The sequence below is a fragment of the Triplophysa rosa genome, linkage group LG18, assembly GCF_024868665.1.
Source record: "Triplophysa rosa linkage group LG18, Trosa_1v2, whole genome shotgun sequence".
Lineage (NCBI taxonomy): Eukaryota > Metazoa > Chordata > Actinopteri > Cypriniformes > Nemacheilidae > Triplophysa > Triplophysa rosa.
The window spans coordinates 5291572-5313046 of NC_079907.1; the positions used below are offsets into that span (position 1 = coordinate 5291572).

At 38.1% G+C, this 21475-nt stretch overlaps 2 protein-coding genes across 10 annotated transcripts in view; one reads left to right on the top strand and one right to left on the bottom strand.

The window, feature by feature from the left end:
* aatkb (apoptosis-associated tyrosine kinase b) overlaps window positions 1-13697 on the top strand; it is a 42343-nt gene extending 28646 nt beyond the window's left edge. For 2 of the 4 annotated variants that reach the window (XM_057358819.1, XM_057358820.1), the window contains exons 4-14: window positions 3629-3708; window positions 4421-4539; window positions 4989-5076; window positions 5376-5494; window positions 6346-6430; window positions 6574-6695; window positions 6974-7123; window positions 7228-10735; window positions 10822-10966; window positions 11070-11279; window positions 11940-13697. In XM_057358819.1, the coding sequence (XP_057214802.1) occupies window positions 3629-3708; window positions 4421-4539; window positions 4989-5076; window positions 5376-5494; window positions 6346-6430; window positions 6574-6695; window positions 6974-7123; window positions 7228-10735; window positions 10822-10966; window positions 11070-11279; window positions 11940-11968 (4655 nt within the window). In that variant the 3' untranslated portion in view covers window positions 11969-13697. The other 2 variants (XM_057358821.1, XM_057358817.1) reach the window with 2 other exon arrangements.
* Window positions 13698-14545: 848 nt separating this feature from the next.
* Window positions 14546-21475, bottom strand: part of baiap2b (BAR/IMD domain containing adaptor protein 2b) — a 52860-nt gene continuing 45930 nt past the window's right edge. For 5 of the 6 annotated variants that reach the window (XM_057358851.1, XM_057358850.1, XM_057358844.1 and 2 more), the window contains one exon: window positions 14546-14769. In XM_057358851.1, coding sequence (XP_057214834.1) covers window positions 14673-14769 — 97 coding nt within the window. In that variant the 3' untranslated portion in view covers window positions 14546-14672. Of the gene's footprint in view, window positions 14770-20856; window positions 20885-21475 lie in introns of all 6 variants that reach the window. The other variant, XM_057358847.1, reaches the window with a different exon arrangement.

Sequence of the window (21475 nt, forward strand, 5' to 3'; positions counted from 1 at the left end):
TGCAAAGAAAACCAGTTCATAATTCCTTTTAAGCATGCAGTACTTCAATAATATTTGTACTTCAGGAAAAGTTTTTTCATGTGATAACCTCAATATTTCAATCACAGTTTTCATGTGTCTTGTCATGCTGTCAGTCTTTCACATTGCTGTTGGATGACTTTGTCACTACTGAGGTTTGATTTTGTTGAAAACCAACAGACACTGGACCGGAATGACCTCAATACATCTAGGAATGTTGTTTAAATGAAAATTTGTAATGGTCTTTATTTAACACTTTTTTAATATATGACGGTTTTTGTAATTGGTTGATATGTGACAGGAAGTCATTGGGTTTTTGTATTGGCGGGGTGGGATTGGGTCACAAATGATTTACATCCAGTTCATTTCCTCAATATGAACTGATGTGCCAAACGTGAAGCATGTGATTTGAATACATTTATTTGTGTATGTTTAGAATACATTTCATTTTTCAGTATTAATTAAATGTCGTCCTACATGCATAGATATTATAGCCTAATGTTTGAAGCGCCATCAGTTCATTTGCCTGCATCCACGCTCTAATTTAACACAGTGTCTTCAACTTGATAGCCATATGCGTTATTAGGCAAAGCAAATGATGTCATTATTGGTTTTGTTCTAAAACTCCTGTCAGAATAATGAAATCCATCTGTTGTGTTGAAATGCAGTTCTGTAAATTCTTCTTTCTGTCATTCCAGCTCAGCATGCTGTGAGGCGTGGCCACTTTGCACTTCTAAATCATGAATTGTAACGGGACCAATTCCTAAATTTTGTGCAAATATGGCCACAAACCCACATGTGTTAAGTGCTAGACCAAGGCTCTGACACGTTGCTGTATGTTTATTGTAAAAAAAATCCCATCATGATCATAGTAGTTTTAAAAGTAGCTGAAATGACATCCCTTCTTGCCAATGAGGATGAAGTAAGATCTATAATCTGCCAGCTTGTCATTCACAGTGCTGGACCAAGCATGTTTGCCTCCGTCACTGCGCACAGTCAATGAGTAGGCTATGTCATCAGTGTCCTTGGCATTTGTAGCGTTTGCCTGTAGTCAGTCATGTCTTTATCTTATGATGAGTAGTGGGACAAAAAGCAGACAAAGTTAATTTCATTTTTCATCCGATTCAATAAGTTTGAGCCAAATAGTTCCTGTATTGCACTCTGGTGTGCAGCATCCACCCTTACACAGCTGTGGTCATAAACACACCCTCATTCACGTACACATCCACCTCTGAGCATGCAAATACTCTCAGGGTCACGTCATTTTATAAATGCACGCAGCCTGTTTTTACTCGCACAGATATTAATCACATCATTAACTACTTCACAAAATGATCAATCGTATTCATTTGCATTCCATGTAAAAATAGATTTGACAGACAGTTAGTGCCAAGTTGTCGCTTATTTATACGCAGAGACACACAAAAACATTGAATATTCGGATGTGTTTGGATACATTTTGTTACTATATTGTCATCATATTGTTGGCAGCATCAGACTAAAAAAATTGTAAATGTTAAAGCTGTGAAATCAATGAAATATACTGTTTCATTTGTGTAAAATCATAAAAAAAGAAGTCTAAATATTTCTATTAGAAATATTCATTATATATATATATATATAATGTATATTCATTAAATATACAGTATGTACATTTTAGAGAAATTAACTGTTGGATTTTTCATCAATTTTTTTAGGTGTCCCACTGAAAAAATCTGTTAAATTAAAAGATTTTATTAAGTTAATATAACTGTTTATTTTTGTGATATTTGCTATGCCACATTATTTTTATGATTATATGATTTTTTTTTTTAAAGACTCTGATCTTTTGAGGGTGATGCTTCTAAACTTTTCTGGTTGACAGTATTTTATTATTATACTGTAGATAGATTTACTATACACATTGAGCCACATTGCTCTTTTGAGTTATTGAATTTAATTTAAGTTTAAGAATTTTATAGCGTAAAAACGTTGAATCTCTTCCAACCAAGTGTCCCATTTTGTTTGAATTTGTATCTTTTTCTATGTATCTTTTTTTTGTTCTCCTATCTCTCACCCACATCAAACATTTCTGATTTGTACCGCCCACTTACGTTCTGCTGTCAGACTAGAAACCTCAGGAATAATAGCGTCAGTGTTTCTACACACTCAGAAGTACCAGGCAGCACCAGCGGTGACAAAGAGTCCGATTCTCCCCAGCGAAGGCTTTCTGTGAGGGGCTAGAGCCTGAACGGCCTCTGCATTGCCACATGGGCGTAAAATATGGCCGTTGCATAAAAAGGGGATGAGAACTATGTCATAATCACTTACAATGAACTATCTGTTTGTCTCCATGATGAGATAAGAGAGAGACAGAAAGGGACTGTGATGGCTTTCTGAGATGATAGAGATACAGCTCTGTCAGACAAGGGCTTGAATGGTACAGAAAATCACTTTAGTACAGCCGCCGTGTCTCTCCGTTTATTCTCTTCGTTTTCTGGATTTTAGAAAAATGATTTTCAACCAACTGTGCAGACGTACTTTTGTCTGTGCTTCTGTGCCGTTTAACATCACTTGTACGCAGGAGATTTTCACTCTTAACCTGCTGGAGAGGATATTGGGAGGATGACTCTCTTGGAGAATTTTGAAGGGTCTTCACTTATGTTCTTCAGATGTGTCGTACACTAAGGGTGTGTTACTGTATATTGGAGTAATGCTGAAGTTAATTTGTAAAGATTCTTACTGTTTTTCTTGTTGTTTCTTCAGTTTTGCTTGTTTTTTCATTCATTGGATCTTACCTATGCGTGTACTCTACAAAGTACAATAATGTATACTGTCCCTAAGTCTTGCGTAGAAATTATATTTCAAATGTTTATTTTCCAATTTTCCAGTGGAAAGTTGTTCCTCATGTTCATGTTGCTCTTTCATATCTCAAGAGTTCTCAGTTGTGCTTAATTTAAGTATCATCTCAACTTTCAAAGCAAATAAGATCAAATATGCATAAATGAATTGTTATTTTTTTAGGTAACGAATTTGGATTTGGATGAATTTGATGAGAAATGTTGCTGTTGAAATCTTAAATAATATTGACTTGTTTGCAAACTTGGCACTTGAGCTTACCTGTGACATTGAGAGCTCTTCTAAAACTGGACACATTTGTATTGTAGTATTTCTTTTTTATACTACATTCCATTCAAAAATAAATATTCAAGTCATGAAAACATATAAGCTTTTCTTACATTAAAACTTTTTTGAAAGTTTTTACGAGATTTATTTTTCTCGGGATACATATCAGCTTCTATTTGCTCTCCAATCTCATTGATGTCCAAGAAAAATAAGCGTGATCTGAGATTATGGGCCTGTTGTTTATAACCCTTCACTCAAGTTGCCCTTGACTCCAAATGTGTTGGCTTAAATGTAGTTTCTAACTTTTGGATTCTAATGTACGTATAGTTGACAAATACATCGTTGTGTCCTATGGTGTGAAAAATTAGAAAACAAATTGTTAATAGTATAATTTATATGATTAATATTTATATTTAGCCTATAATATAAAGTAGCATAAGAGAGATTTATCTTCACTGTTAGGTTTTTCTTATAATTTTTTGCTTTCTTTGTCTTCTTGCTTTAGTCCAGCTGCTGAGGTCCAATGATCTTGGTCGCCACAGCTTACTTTACATAAAGGAGATTGGACATGGTTGGTTCGGCAAGGTAAATCCTGTTTATTTGTTTATACCTCACAGACAAATGTCATACGCATGCGCTTGTACAGATCAAACGTTAGCTCTTTCCCCAGTTTGGTTTGGTCCTGAGGATGTGAAAATGTTTTCCACGCTGCAGTACGTTACCTTACTAATATTGCGCTCATCCTCAACCTTTGATGTTGGGACTTTTGATAGTTCTGTTAAGCTGTAAAGTCCAGAAGCCGTTCACGTCAGTAGTTAATAAGAACAATTGCTTCTCTTTCCTTCTCATTTTCTCTTTCTCTCTGCTTTGTCTTTTTGTAACACACACATACACACTCTCACACTACCCCAATTACCCCAACTTTCCATTCAATGGGTATGTCCATCGGTCTGTCTGTCTCTCTCTCTGTGGCTGCATGTTTAATCAATCCTCATGTGGTTTGGTTTCGTGTGCGTCTGTTTCCTTTCGAGCGTCTTATTGCACGATTCCTGGACTTGATTTAAATCCTTTTTTGGGTTTTGTTTGTGTTGAATATCTGTACTCCATTGCCTTCCTGTTTGCCCATTTCCTTCCTGTCTGCATCTATTTATATCTGTCCGTCACCCTTGTTCATAACTGTGCGCGTTGTCCACTTTCCCCCTGTTTATACCTGTATGTGTTGTCTTTCCTCTGTGCGTCTGTGTATGTATGTACATTGTGTACATGTGCGTGTATGTCGGCCTGTTGTCCTTCACAGATATTGTTGGGGGAGGTCCACTCGGGTCTCAGCAGTACCCAGGTGGTTGTTAAGGAACTGAAAGCCAGCGCGAGTGTTCAAGATCAGATGCACTTTCTGGAAGAGGCACGACCGTACCGGTAAATACTACAGTATATATTCCCATTTTTTGCTTTAATGTGATGTTTGGAGCCTAGTGGTTACAGATCTAGCTCTGGGACTGTGGAGCACCCTAAAGTCACCCTATTACAACTAAATGAACTTTAGGATAGTTTGGATGAAAGTTTGCTAAATGATGTGATTATCCAAAAATAATGTGAGACAATAAACGTGTTATGTGCACAAGTTAAAAATGCTGCTTCTTCCCTGCGTTACATTTTTAGTTTTGATTTTTCCGTTTGTTTGCTTATCTCAGCCAATAAAGTGAGCTTTGGGTGGAATGATCTGTTTTGTCGATGGATGGAGGGTGGGAAACAAATGTCATTATCTTTTATTGATGCTGGTGCTGCCGAAATGATGTGCTTTAGCTTTAATGAAGATGTAATATTAATATAAATGGATTGCAGTGATGCTGAAATATTCTTTACAGGTCTTTACAGCATCCGGCTCTAGTGCAATGCCTCACCCAGTGTACCGAAGTCACGCCCTATTTATTGGTCATGGAGTTTTGCCCTCTGGTTAGTCTAAAAGATTTGTGTGTTTTATATATGTGCAACTGTTAGAAGAACCGAGAGATCCTTTTTATTGAGCCATTATTGAGCCTTTGTCAAGAGGAATATCATAGTTTCTCATTTTTAGCTGCATTTGCCAAGGCAATTATTATATCGCTATTATTTGTCATAGAGACTTGAAGGTGGAATCTTATGACCCAGAACTCCTTGAAAATATTTTGTCATACATCTCCCCCTTGTGGTTGGTGGAGAAAAATCAGGCTGTGATCTGCGGATGCTGAATGTTTTTTTATCCATGGCAACAGGGTGATGTTAAAGGCTACCTGCGCAGTTGCACACTACCTGACCCCTTACTGCTTCAGAGAATGGCGTGTGAGATCACCTCAGGCCTACTGCACCTTCACAAAAACAACTTCATCCACAGGTGTGCCAACCTCTTATGTCTACTGTATATTATAGTCAGATTTATTTCTATAGTGCATGTCATAATTCAACATCGTTTCAAAGCCGCTTTACAGAAAACACATTTTAGCAATGGATACAAGAGAAAAAATGAATGGAAATAAGCAATTTACAGTAAAATGATACATATTAAGATACTAAGATACTATTGCAAATTTTCAATAAGGTGTACATTCGCACTACTAACTGTAAAAATAATTGTATATAAAATGATATGTGTCATATACTGTTTGTGTTATGTATTTGGCCAAAATATGCTCTTTATACTGTATGCTCAAATCACTTTTTTGAAAGTCGGTATGAAGTGTCATGATTAATCTTAAGATTATGATAGGAATAACATAATAACGTTCAATAAAATACTTTACTTTACTTTTTGTGATACAATAAATGTTCTCCAGATGCAAATTTGTTACTGAAGGCGTTCTTTATAACTCAATCGCTCAGCTAGCCTTTAGGGAAACAGAGTACAGAATTTGCCATTCCAGACTGTTTTGTCTCATGGTTTCTTCCTGCAACAATCTCCTGATGCTGCCTGAGTGTGCATACTCCACTCCAGCATCAGTGATTTTGTTGCCGGGGGTCACCACTCACAGCTCCAAGTACGTCATCTTCCTGAAGGCCTTAAGCTCGGAGCTCGAGCCGAGCCTCAGGTTCGAGCCCCCTTCGAGGACAGCAAGTTTGTTTACCATTATCTAGCAAGACTGAATGGGCAGGCGAACTAGTGAAATGATTTCATTTACACCATGTGCTGTTTCTGGAATGTGCTTAGGAAATGTTTATTTTTTTTTAAATGTTTTTATTTTTCTACAGTGATTTGGCTTTAAGAAATTGCCTACTAACATCAGACATAAATGTCAAGATCGGAGACTATGGACTATCGCACAACAAGTATAAAGTATGTACCCTTTAAACTGTTTATCTTTATTACATCAGTGTATATAAAGGATATAATATTAATATGAATCTCAATGCAGTCTATTTGATTTTCACTGTAAATGAATGTGAACACAAATATATTTTCCAAATATTTTCTTCCAGGATGACTACTTTGTGACATCAGACCAGACCTGGATTCCTTTACGCTGGATTGCCCCGGAACTGGTGGATGAGGTTCATGGTAATCTGCTGGTTGTGGACCAAACAAAGGAAAGCAACGTCTGGTCAGTACGTCTACAAAAAAGTGACAGCAGCTGCATAATTCTCATTGTAATTGAAACAATATATTGTAATACAGTATAGGACTACAAATTTAGGCATTTGGCAGTTAGGTTATATAGAAGAAGAATCCACCTCTTAAAACATTTGTGATGATTATAGTATTTTATACATCTAGAGAGATCAGTACTTGCATAGATGTTGCAAATATGCTCGATATACAATTCCAACGTTACGGTTTAGTTTACAACTATTAGAATACCTTGTTTCTTTTTTCTTTAAGGTCTCTTGGAGTAACCATCTGGGAGCTCTTTGAATTGGGCAATCAGCCATACCGCCATTATTCAGACAGACAGGTTCTCAGCTATGCTGTAAAGGACCAGCAATTAAAGCTGCCCAAACCTCTCCTTAAGTACCCTCTTGCTGACCGCTGGTGGGTGTCTAATAAATTTTATATTACTCTTCAAATTTATTAGAGGCTTGAATATCACCCTATCCAATTGGTGGCATTCCTTAACACAACTTAATTTTTTTCAGGTATGAAGTGATGCAATTCTGTTGGCTTCAGCCTGACCAGAGGCCCACTGCGGAAGAAGTTCATCTGCTGCTTAGCTATCTATGTGCCAAAGGTGCCAGTGAGGCAGAGGAGGACTTCGAAAGACGCTGGAACTCAATGAGACCAAACACAAGCCATGCTAATCTACACGGATCAGGTGCACTTGCCATTGACATGCCTATGTCATCCTCCAATTCTTCATTCCCACTCCTGGAGCAGTTCCCTACCGGAGATGGGTACCACTCTGAATCTGGAGATGACATCCTTACAGTTACTGAAACCAGCCATGGCCTCAACTTTGAGTACAAGTGGGAACAGGCTAGAGCTGAACAGCACTATCATTCTTCATCCACCACTGGCACTTTGGGTCAAGGCAATCCTCATTGTCAGGAGGTCTTCTACCCACCTGACGGAATAGTGGGGGGCTGTGCAGTTGAAGGACTGGCCTTAGGGGTTTCCCCTTCGTACTACGACCCCAAGCAACTGCAGACCCCTGTTGTGGTACCTGTCCTAAGTGCTCACAGTCCATCAGTGAGCAGTGAGTACTACATCCGCATCGAGGAACCCATACAAAGCAATATTGATATGAATTTCACCATGTGTGCTTACAGTCCAGAATTTGGAGGCAGCAATGGGAGCTTTTTAACAGGTAGTGGTGACTCGGGGGAGTGTATCAACTGTCCCTCTGAAACTAAGCCAGACATGTATTGGTCAGCAGATGTTCATAAATGCAGTGCCTATGATTCAGACACCAGTCCTGCTATGTCTCTAACTATGGAGCCTCTTTTAAGCCACGGTAGCCCTCCCAGGCCATGGGAGTCTGGTCACTACGTCTCGTACAAAGACAGAGATGGAGGTTACTATTACGAACCATCACCGCCCAAGAGAATGAACCCCTACCTGATTGGAGACTCCGTTGAACCTCCACAAGAGAGCTGGGGGTCTCGAAGCCTAAGACAAGCTCTTGGAGAACTAGAGGACCCTTTAGGTGTCTCCCCATTAGTCGGCAGTCCTCCGCAAGACTATGCTGATCCTTACTTGGAGAACGTTCAAGGTGCCATTATAGGAAAGAATGCTACAGGAGGATACTATGATATGATGGGCTCATTGAGGAAGACAATGCCAGGCAACCACTCAGTTTGTATTGACATGGCATCAGGTGGAGCTATATTTGTAGGTCGAGATGACAGTGAATCAGAAGAAGAGGATATATTTGTAGAGAGGCGAGGAAGGAGCTGGTCCGCCAGCAAACCGGCTAATAACACAAGGGTGTATCAGAGGCAAGGGTCTTGCGGGCAAGAATCGTATGCAGACTTCCACTACACAATGCCGATGACAGATGTTGAAGATACTTGGCCAGAAGAGGAAAGCTTGGCATACCATATGGCCAAACCAGTTGACTACTTAGAGGCGACAGTTAAGAGTAACACATGTTTGGTTCACGGAAGACATATACCTTCAAACCCTTCACCGGAGTGTAGCTCATATCTACATATGTGCCATGAACCCAGAGAGGCTGAAGTATATCCCGTGCCATGCTGTCAGGCTTTGAGCAGTTCACATTTTGTGGATCCTTTAACAGGGGCGCTTGTGAGAAACTGCTTTATGATCGACTGTGTTCCAGGGAAAATCATTGGGTTGACCCAAAAAGACCAACATCCAGGTCAAGCACCTTTATCTGCTGAACATCTAGTCTCCAAAATAGAGTCATCAAGGGACGGTGTGAAACAATTTGATGTCTCGGAACAGTATGTGGATGTTGCAGTGGTGGGCACAATCTCCAAACATGAAAAAGTTTTGCATCAAGATACAGTTCCAGCAGACCCTAAAACTGAAGCCGTTACCGTCACACCACAGCTGGAGAAAACCCCAGCTGAATTACCTAGTTTAGAACCAGAATCAGAGTTTAGCAAAACTGTGGACAGTGGCGTGGATCGTGGACGCTCTAGTATCAGTCTTGTGGAGATTGATGACTGTAGCGATGATGACATCACCGACGTAACCTCAGGGATTTTTGGTGACTTCACAGTAGAAGTGGAAACCGTTGACTACACCAATCCAACATTCAAGTCTTTACAAAAGCAGGTCGGTACCCCAGACTCAATGGACTCTATTGACATACCATCTACAGCATGTTCCAGTGAGATACTCAGTCCTGCCTCGATTCATCCGTCTAGCTCTCCTAAAACTGTCGACAGTGGCTATGACACAGAAAACAATGAATCTCCAGAGTTTGTCTTAAAGGAACCCCATGAACCACAAGATTCCAAAGCCTTAATCCAGCCCTTGGTAAAGGTAACACCTGGGACTACATTTGTCAGCAAAGAACAAGAGATTGACAGTGCAGAGGCAGAGCAGATAGATGTTGATATTGAAATTCCCTTGACTAAATCTGAGAGCAGCGATGGAGAGCTGAAAGCACTGAGTGATAAAACTCCATACAGAGATTCAGCCTACTTCTCTGATTATGATGCGGGCAAAGATAAAGAAAGTGAAGAGGACATCAATGAACTTGAGGATCAGAGAGATGAATCAGAAGAAATTATAAATATGGAGGAGCCGCTTCCTCAAGAGAAGATCAATGTAGATGAAACTCTTTTGCCAGCTACAAAGGAGAGTGAAAAACCGCTTGAACAGACTGAAGACGTAACCTCCACACAAGTAGATGAAAGTTCTTCTGCTGGTGACGCTGCAGTCATGTCTCTCCCGTCTTTTGAGAATGAAGTTTCAACGACAAGAGATCACGTTGATGCTGAAGATCTTGGGATAGAATCCGATCATTCTGCTGAATTTGAACAACCAGAAACTCAAATATTTGATTCAGATGCCTCCTTTAGTCCCAGTGCAAAGGAGGAACCTTGTAAACACGTAGGGAATGAGGAAAATCCTCTTGACCCACAAACCCCTGAAGAAGATGTTGCAAACACCAATGTGTGCATCAACGAATCCATTCCAGAAGTTCTCATTGATGAAGAGAATGACACAGTCAATGACCTGAGCTGTGCCGTCATGTCCCAAGAAGAACCAGTGAGCCCAGTGAAGGAACCCGAAAAGGAGGTTGTGGTATTTGAAGAAAGCCAACGTGCATCCGATTCCACTACACAGGAGCAGCTAGAATCCAAGAATGAAAATTCTGAAGATGGTGGACGTAAAAGAAGCTCCTCACGTTCTTGCTCTCCTCCCCCTCCATTAGAAGGACGGGCATCTCCCACAGATGGAGAGGAGGCAGATGAGGAAGATGGCGACTCGGAGGACAGCGATGAATCAGATGAGGAGCTGCGCACTTACAGCATTCAGGAGCAAAGTGAAGAAAGCGAGGACGAGATCTTGCCTGTACCTATTATTGTGAGCGATTGCAGCGATGCACACAAACTCAGAAGCCTACTGAAGATGCCAACGCTGGCCAGCGATTCACTGTGTGATGAAATGGAGACCAAAAAGAAGGTGGTGTCCTTCTTTGATGATGTCACAGTTTATCTGTTTGACCAGGTAAAATGAATAGTAACAGTTTTCATTAAATCATTTTATTTCACTGTAATTATGAAACAAAAATATTTTTGTTTGAATCTCTCTAGGAAAGTCCTACCAGAGAGCTTGCCGATCACAGCTTTCCTCTTGGTGGAGAGTCAGGCAAAGCGAGTGCAAAGAGCAAAGTGCCAAACCTGCAGGAACGGGTCAATGTCTCTGATGATTCTTCTGATGGAAACATCTCAGAAGAGAGTAAGAGCCTCGTTCATTTCCTTTTTTGGGCTAAAGAGTTTGTTTTGTTTGTATCTATAATACACCTATTTACCTTTCTGCCATCTATTGTCTTTGATTTCAGGTGCTGGGTTTGAATGGGAAGATGATTTCTCCCTGTTACCCCTCCCCACATCTTCCAAGGGGTCTCCGCCGGATGTAACCACAAAGCCGAGCCTACCATCCAGTAGCAGTAAACCTGTGGCTCAGGTCTCCCGTTTCACCGTCTCTCCATCCAATGTGTCACGTTTCTCCATCACGCATGTCTCGGATTCAGATATGGATTCTGCTGGAGGTCAGAAACTTAAAAGCTTTTCATTTGTTGTGTATTCTTATTTACTGCAATAGTAATATGCGGTACGAACAGTATGTTTAGAAACATTTTTTATAGTTAAATGTTACCTTTTTGCCTTTGTGCCTTAGACGATCTTTATTTTAAGTACACTTCCATAATGTTCTTAAAGCGGTCTATTTTCACATGTTCATTTTGTTTTTAATTTACTAAAAATATAGTAATTGTACTTCTATTCTTGGTTTAGTTGAGTACTTATGCCTGGTTTCACAGACAAGGCTTAAGACTAGTCCCAGACCAAAATGAAAGTTTGAGCTGTTTTAACAAAAAAAATAACTTGCCCAAACATATCTTAAAACATGTAATTGCCATTGTTTTATCTCAAGATGCACACCAGTAATGTTTTTATCTAAGGCATTTTATTAAAAGAGACTTATATATCATAATTTACCTAGGACATAGTCCTAGATTAAGCTCTAAGTCTAATATCCTAATTTTCCTAATATCTTTTAAATTTATCTTAAGCAGTACTAAAAGCAAATTTTTGTGTATTAAGTATAAAATTAGTGCATGATAGAGAGTGCTTTAAGTACATTTAAGTATATTATAGTGCACGTATGGGGTAGGTCCAAAAAATAATTAGTTGTGCTTTGTCTGTTAAAGGAAGCAGTGACGATGGGGAAAAGGAGTAGATCATCATTCTACTGCCAACAGAGAGCTGCACTCACAGACCCCTTATTTACTTTTGCTTTTTTGAATGAGGACAACAAAGTGTAAAGGTTGCATTTCCTACAGTATTTGGATTCCCTCAAAGACTGTGCCTCTGCACATTATCAATCTCTTTAGAAAAACCACCCGAACAAAGACAGATCATACACACAATCTTTCTTAAGATGAAGCATTTTCAATTGAAGTTTGGATGGATCTGGTTAGTATGGAGCTACTGGAAATCAACTGTGACTGTTTGACAAAACATCAGATATTGTCATTTTGGAACGTGTTCAGAAGACACTAAAGCATGGCTGCATCACAAACCGACAAGAAGATGAGCAAAATGCAACAAAACTGATTTTTTGCTGTGAAGTAGCAATGCAGTAGTGTCTTTCTAGACGAATGAAGGATTTTTAAAAAAGTTGGTAATTAACTGTGGGTTTCTATGACTAAAAATAAGTTTATCACACACGGCCTTGTGTTTGTCACCTACCCAGAGTAGCATAGTGTTATGGTGATGTGGCAATCTGAAACCAGTTTTGAGTTTATTACAGATTTCAATTTGTTTTCTTTTGAGCATTGAATTGCTTAGTGTATGTTTTTAGCTGTTTTCTGTATTTATTTGTCATTCATTTAAGGCAGATTATTTGATTGCAGTATCCCAGTTTGGAGACCAAATTTAAACATTTAAAACGTTTTAAACGTTTAAAAAGTCAGCATCTAAACCCATGGAATAAAAAAGAAATTGCCTTTTAAAAGCGTGGAAGTTTTACCACGCAATTATAAAATCAACATTATACTCTTAATACTTAAATATCTTTTATCAAACATCATGTAATGGAGAAGATGTATTTGCATTATTATGGGGCAGTTCATGGTTTGCATTTATGATGATGTACTTATCAAAAAGTGATGCTGTACATGCCTGCTGTCTTTTGAGAGTTGGAGCGGACTTGTGTTATGAACTGTGTGTTAAACACGTCTTGTTTTAAGAGTGTTATTTATTCACGACACTTTTTATATTTTCTTGAATGTTAAAGAACAATTAATGCTCTTTATCATTGTACGCTGCAATGCTTAATCAACGCTGGCCTACGTGTTGGACTCAATAGGAACAATTAAAACTTTTGAACAAAATGGACTTACGGTATTGCCATCATATTGACTTTGGGAACAACATCGCCACATCTTTATGGACTCACAGATGTAAAGGAGAACAGTGTACAGTACTGAGGAACTCGAAGCGACCTGCACTTTTCTGTGCGTCTGACCCTAAGCCTGGCAGCCGGAGGGCCAAGCAGAAATCTTCATGAAATATTCTTAAATATGTTCCATGTTTGTTTGCCTTTTAAGGATTTATTATATGTAATCGTCTAGCTTAGATTGAACTAGACAACAGTCTGTACTATTTTTGTATTGGATAAAACCATTTTAAACTACTGACGGAGTATAGCTGGTGAAATCTGGCCATATGATGGTTTTGGGTTGCAGTATAATAAGCGAGAGTGACTGTATGTTTCTCAAATGTGTCACAACCTTAGTGAGAAAAATTAAACAATTCTGTTTAACAGTTTACTCTTGTTTAACAGGCTTCTCTCTTTCAGTTTACTTTAATATACAAATTGCATTACAACTACTATATATTTCTTCAAGGTTAAATAGATTTAAGTACATGGCGGTGATATATATCGTGTTCAGCAGGATAAATACAATAAAACACATTCGCCTTGATGTAATTGTTTTATTGGAGTGATTATAGTATTTTGCATGTAAGTGGAATTAACTTTTTAACTTATGTTATTTTTTATGTTAAAATAAACTACTGACTGGACCATGCATGCAAAGATGATCAAAATTGGACATTGCCCTCTCTCAATTTATATTTACATTTTTTACATACAGGTGCACACACATATACAGTGGATTTACTTTGCGACTACACTACTAACCCTTTGATGTTGAGTCTACGGTGCATATTATCATTTTTAAAGTGATCGTAACATGTTGAAAAGTGTTCTTTACTGAATTTGAATACAGTACTTCATCTCAGTTTCATCATCTTAAAGCATCATCACCTTTGAAAGTCATAAAACTCTTTAAGAGTAGCAGATTTTTAGGATTTTTACCTTTTACAACACAGACACAAACTTAGACCCAAAGTCCATCATCCACAAAAGGTTCCATTCAAATTCATGCAATTGAAGTAACGCTTTACATTAATAAACACCAGAATAACAATGTGATCTTTGTCAGACTGACTATATGGAAAAAGTAGGTTTTAGTACATTTAAATAAATATTATTTCTTAATTGCTCATAGTAAAATTTATTACGTACATTTCAGTTATAATATCAAATCCAAACAAGCGGACTCCCTTTATGACCAAGAGGCTAGACCATTATTTTAAAGTGAAGACTATGCAACAACCTTATGACACATCATAGAAAAACAATATTTATACTGTACAAGATATTTACACAATGCTTCTTGGTCTTCTAAAAAGAAACATACTAAATGTATTTACATAATATGTTTTTTGTATACACAAAACGAAAAAAATTAAATGAGAATAAGAAATGTGGCTCTGAATCTTGAATCTTGGGGCATTTGCTTGCAAGACACAAGTCCATGTGTTCACAACAGAACTTTAGGAGGTCCTAATGAAGGAGTGGAGAACTGAGGTCTTCAGTAATGATGAGTTTGTTTCTGCTCACAGGTGGAACTGCTGCGTCTTTGGTGAGATGCGCGTGCAAACGTGGTGAAAAGAGGAGGTTCCTTTCCTCTAAAACACAAACCATAACAATGATTCTTCATCTTGTAAGAAAGACCATCACATGAGGTTTTCTAAAGGCTGGCTCACACTACAGGAGTTTTAATATCCTGACCGATTATAAAATCTGGCTGCAGCACACACATAAGGAGAATCTTGATAGATTCACATATTTAAAATCTTAACCATGCTCAAACCAAAATATTTGACATTTCTGTCACTTCACATACAAGATCATTTTAAGATTATCGTACCAGAGGACGCGCGCATCACGTGATTTCACCAGAAAGCGGATGTAAATAATGTGATGACATGGGGACATCTAGTGGTAGTATGGCGTTATGTCAACTGGTGGTCATGCCGTGATGTTTTGTTTCTGGTAGCAGTTAAATAAAGTTGTGTGAGAAAGCAGCAGCTCGTGTTCACTATGTAAAACACAGAACACAATGGACAACTTTAAGGACGCATTATAGAGGTATAAACGCACTGCGTTTACATTTTTACTGTTCTGTCAGTCACTCTGTCATCTTGCAGTCTTGTCTCTCATTGGTTGTTGTAAAAGTACCAACGTCATCATCCCGATTAAAATCCTCAAAATCAAACATGTTTGATATGATCGGGGCAGCCGATCAACCTTTTATCAGAGCAGGTCGGGAGGCAGGGTCCTGCAGAGACCTTTAAAGGGGCAGGTGCTCAAAGTATAAAAGGGGCACATGGAACAAGGTTTTAAATATGGCTGTGCTCAAAACATCAATACAGCAATACTGTATATCGCGATGCATTCCTTGCTGATACGTGTATCAATACGGATGCTTCTGTAATTGATAAAGCAGCAAATGCCATGATGCTGTTTTGAAAAAGAAACAGAACAGAAAAGACCATTCTAATGTTTAAAAGTTTTAAAATATTTTAGTTGCACCTATTAACAAGTCTGGGATTAGAAACTTAAGTGAATAAAGTTGTACAAAAACCTTAAAGGTATAGTTCACCCAAAAAGGAAAATTCTGTCATCATTACTCACCCTCAGATTATTCCAAACCTGTGTAAATGTTTTTGTTCTGTTGAACACAACAAAAGATATTTGGAAGAATGTCAGTAACCAAACAGATCTCATCCCCCATTTACTGCCACGGGAGGGAAAATAAATACTATGGGAGTCAATGGGGGATGGATCTGTCTAGTTACTGACATTCTTCCAAATATCTTAGCTGATGTTGAGGGGGCTGCTGCTGTCTTTGCTGTTGTAGAAAAAATTGTTTTGTCATATTACAAATATAATTCTGTTCTAACCCTCTTCTGCATTTTTTTTATTATAATGATAAGCGTTGATAAGTTTAATTCGGAGGATGAGAAAATCTGAATTGGGCCATGTTCAGACTTGACTTCTTTTTCGAAGCTGCTAGCGTCTGTTACATTATAATCCTATGTAATAAACCGTGTTTTCAAAAAAAGTCCTGAGCGCTTTTTTAAACGCCAGCGCCGGCGTCTTTTTCTGCAGCTCAGAGCGTCTTTAGAGGTTGAAAAAAAGTTCAATTTTACTGAAAAAACGCCCTACGTCAAGCTCCCTTTTCACAGCAAACCAATGATAGAGACTGTCGTTTCCATAATAACATGCGAGGAACGTGATTGGTCGAGAAGGCTCAAGATCGAAAAAATAAAATGGCGGCCGAAACGCCCGTTGGAGGATAGTTTTGTATAAATGTAAGTTTAATTTTCACTTTCAGCAACTTCTGAATGCATTTCTAGCGAGAAATAAGTAATGTTGTTTTTAAATATGTGATTAGTTATTGCAAGACGTACTCTGTTTCTAATTCAAATAGACTTCTGTTACGCTGTCTATCTGTTTCTCTGGGCTGCCTTCGTGCCTCCGAAGTCATGGCGTTCTGCTTATATTTGTATTTTTTTTACTAAAAAAGCGCCTTTGTCAACTTTTGTCAAAAAAGAAGTCATGTCTGAACATGGCCTAAGCCTTGTTTTACCAGGGTTTTGAAGGCACTCTACTGTAAATACTAATAATAATACTTCAAAGTTTTAATAGTTTTAGTCAAAGAATATAAAAGACCAGAACACTCGACGCGCGTGAAACTTTTCTCCCCCAAACAGCAAACATCGATTCAAGAAGTGAACAAGCACCTTTGTTTATATTGCTGTGTGTAGAAGTAACATTAGCTGCAGCTAACGTCATGCTAGTTCAGAGCAGGCTACACACAACAGCCGTGCATGCTCTTTTCACGGCGTTCTTGTGAAATACTACTACTTATAACAATAATAAATACACTAATAAGTAGGGATGTAACGGTATCAACATTTCACGATACGATAGTACCTCGATATGAAGACTACGATACGATATTTATTGAATTTTGTGCAGGAAAAAAAACAAAACAAATGAAGACTTGAAAAAATGTGGCATAAGTGTTTATTAAACTATGACTGAACAAAGATCACATTTATTATTTTTAGATTAGGTAATTTTAAAGTGCAAAGAACAGTAATATAATAGCATAAAAATTAATAACATAAAAATTGAGAACATGAAACATGAAAAAATTAAAATGAAAAAAGTTTGAGTTGTTTGTCAACTTTTAACAACTCACAACCAGTCAGGTACTCACCTCATTCACTGCTTCACTCACTGCTATTTTTTTTCTCCTCGTATCATCATGAAACTTTTCGGGGTGATGTAACAAATGGCTCTTCATATTAGTCGTATTCCCCAAATTGTACTTCACCGCAGTCTGGCAGTGTCTGCATATTGTTTTTTGTCTGTCCGTCACCTTTTCTCGTTTCTTGTTACGGGAAAACCGAAATGCTTCCACACATGCGATTTATAATTCGCTTTAGCTTCAACTAGAGGTGGGCGGAATGGCCAAAAATCTATTTCAAGGAATGAGTAATTTTATTTCACGGTAACGATATATTTCATGAAACAATCTCCCTTTATAATTCTATATTTTATACCTCATTTTTCTTAGATTGATTTAACTAATTTATTTATTACAGTTCATTTAAATGCTCACCATAGTTAAAATGTAGGTAAGTTATGAAAATGTACTAAAGATATCAAATTAAGTTCTGATAATCAGATGTATTATTTATTCATATATATCTTCTGGCTATATCATATGTATACAGTAGGAAGATAGACAACATATATAACAATAAAGTATGAATATGCACAAACAATGAGAGTACAGTATATGACTAAACTGGTGTTCATGGGGTCTGTACTGTAGGTCTTAATCGCTCTTCACTCTCTATTAGATGAGCACTTTTAGTGTGTTGCGACTCTCTGTCTTTAGGTTTGTTTATTCTCGGGCTTGTTTTCGCACTGCGAGTCTCTGGTGACTCCTCACGCGTCTCCCAAAACTGGAGGTAGAAGCGCGTCATTTCAAAGCGCTTGCGAGCATCATCGTGCATTTCAACGCAAGTTTCACCTTGGCTCGCCTGAAGTTAAACTTTATAAAACTATTAACAGCTTTTCACAACAACCTGACTTCTGAAATACGTGTTGAGAATAAGCTTTTTTAAATGTTGGCGCAGATCCCTGCACGAGCACTGCGGGTGAGAGAAGCGCCGGACTGGAGCGGATCACTAAACTACAGACTGAAAGAAGGTCAAAAGAATGTTTGATACGTTCATTTGTTACGGGTGGATTAATTCATTCGTTTTTTTCAGAATAGCGCCTAATTTGCAGAGTGCCGAGTTAACCACGCCTACTTATTTACATTCCGCTGAATACATGGAATAGAAAAATCTCTTACGGTTGACATTTTATTCCGCGGTAACGGAATATTCCGTCATTCCGCCCAGCCCTAGCTTCAACAACTTGTAAATCCGTTTCTATGCCACTAGCGGCATCCGCCATTTTCGCTCAACTTGATCTGTAGCGAGCAGCAGCAGAGAGCAGAGGATGATGGGCACGCATGGGTTGATGGGAATTGTAGTTCCCGCTTCCCTCAACTCGCTCCATTCGGCTGAAAAAACTACACTTTGCCTGGAAGATCTATCGTCATGCGACCACGATAGTATCGGAAAAAAAATGCTATCGCGATACTTCGATATTTACAATACCGTTACATCCCTACTAATAAGTAAACAAGCACACCGCTCCCCTGAAAACACCACTTACCCGGCAGCCGCGAACAGTATGTAGGCTATCCTGGAAATGCGCTAATCTATATGCCCTTTTCACATGACGTCACGCATCTTCCGTTCTGCCGGTCTACAAATTCTTCGTTGAACAGTACCTATTTGATTATGAAGGTAAGTGTTTTGTTTTCTTTTGTGTTAGCGAAGGTGCTAGGATAAGTAGTTGAATACGTGTTCTGTCAGTTTTTTTTCACTGTTGTTAAATTCCAGCGCGACGGCAAAACGGAAGTTCTTCTTCTTCTTCTTCTTGTTTGTTGCAAGACGGATGTTATGATACACTGCTTTGCGAAAAGGCGGAAGTTAAGTGACGTCATTGTGAAAAGGGCCTATTGCAGGCGTCTGAACGTGAGGAGTCCTCCCAGATGAGGTCGTCAGGTGAAAGGTCATCACTTCCCTGATAGCACACATACATCTGGTTTACGTCTATTTAACGTCTGCATTTACATCTGCAAGACATCTACAATACATCGTTTGCTCATCTGCAATACGTCTCGGAGATGTCTGCTGTCAGACGTCATATAGACATCTAGAAGATGTCTGTAAGATGTTTATGATTTAGAATGGATGTACAACAGCTCTTTCTAAGATGTTTAGCAGATGTTTTTAAGCAGCAGATCTCCAGATCTTTAGCAGACGTATTACAGACATTCAGACGTCTCCGAGACGTATTGCAGATGAGCAAACTATGTATTTAAGATGTCTTGCAGATGTAAATGCAGACGTCAAATAGACATAAACCAGATGGATTGTGCTATCTGGGTTGAGTCATTTATTTAGCGATAAATTATTAATCATTAATTTTACTAATAGTTAGATTGAGCAGGCCTTCACAAAATGGCCTTTAATTACGAAAAAATTGCCTTGACAAAAGTGCACTTTCGGCATTACGGGCCAAAGAGGCAAGTGCTCAAGAATCCTCCCCCTCCCCTCTGCACGTGCCTGTCGGGAGGTGTAAGATTTGATCTGTAAATGCCTCATATTACGTGATAATCTGTACCGAACATCAGACCCGATCGAGGCCATGGATAATATTTTTTCAATGATTCTCAGGAGGGGGAAATCGGGGTAAAATCTGGCTGAGTATCCTGTAGTCTGAGCCAGGCTTAAGTCTCCTGATAATCAAAACATGTACCATGGTTTAAAAAAAGAAAAGAAAACATGCAAAAAATTATAAATTATGTTCTAAGATCTCTTTTAAAATAATACAATTATAGGAAAAAACAATTATGCATGCCATAACCAAATTAGATACAGTAATTTAAATATTTAAAATGTAATATAATTTCAAATAATTTCAATTCTGTTACATGCAGAATGCAGAAGTCAAGTAATAACATATCAGTCATGATTGAAATAATCATATGGTCACAATTTTAGCATGCTGTGGACTGAGATGCCAACCCTTATATTCTTTAACTTTATATTCTCAGTAACATACAGAGGTCCCAAAAAGCATTTGGACACTTAATGTACAGTATATAAAGTTGTTGCATTAGATAACAAAATATCACACTGAATGACGTCTGCAACCAAATGATGCTATAGCTTCTCTTTTCTAACCAACTGATCCCAAAGTCATTTCAAGAAAACATACTCAGGTATGAAGTCAACACAGGTTCACAGGTGTTTGACACCTAGAAAGTGTCCATACCTTTGAATATCCAAAATTTCTTTGGGGCCTCTATATAATGTACAGATTTCTAATAATGAAATATCAAGTGGTCTCAATAGCATGCAATGTTCCCTGGTGATTTTCCTCAATGGTGGACTTTTGCTGCCCAAAAATAAATTCCTAAAATTACCTGTACTAACCACAAACCGTATAAATGCATGTACATACAGTATGTATGTATACATGCTGTATAATCCCTTTCTGTATAAATAAGGATTAACAAACAAAAGCGATGAAATAAAGAATGGGGAGAAAAGAATACATGGTTTACTCACTCAAAAGCGTTCAAATTCAGGAACCATACTGAAAGAGTCAAAACAGACTGGAATTTTACTATTTGTCTTAAATTGCTATTACTACTGTCAGATATACTTAACATTTTCTACACAATACAATAAAAAGCACCATATGCTTTTTTCATATGCATGTTCTGTGAAAGATCAAGGATTTGCAGAAATTCTGTTTTATATTTATGACACAGTATTGCTTTACCAGTATTTAGAAAAGAGTTGTTTATACAAATAAATGTTTCGCAAATGTGCAGTTATTTGTCGTACAGACATGCAGGAAATATACAAGACAGATCAAAGCCGCTTACTAGACAAAACAAAATGACACAAACAACACACAGACCCTTCGCTAGCAAACACACATTAACATAAAAGCACAATAAAGTTCTGCAGGGGATGAACTGGGTTAATTAGACTCAGAAATGCAGCCTGCAAACACATGCATTTCAATTTGAAGGTATTAGAAAATGTGCAGACATATGATGCAGTCAGGCGTTTGTGAGGATCTAGTTTTTTTAAGATACATGTAAGTTCAAAATGGAATAGAATTCGTATGATCGCGTTCATGTAGTACATTTTTAGCTCAATCTTCTTTGAAGGATGT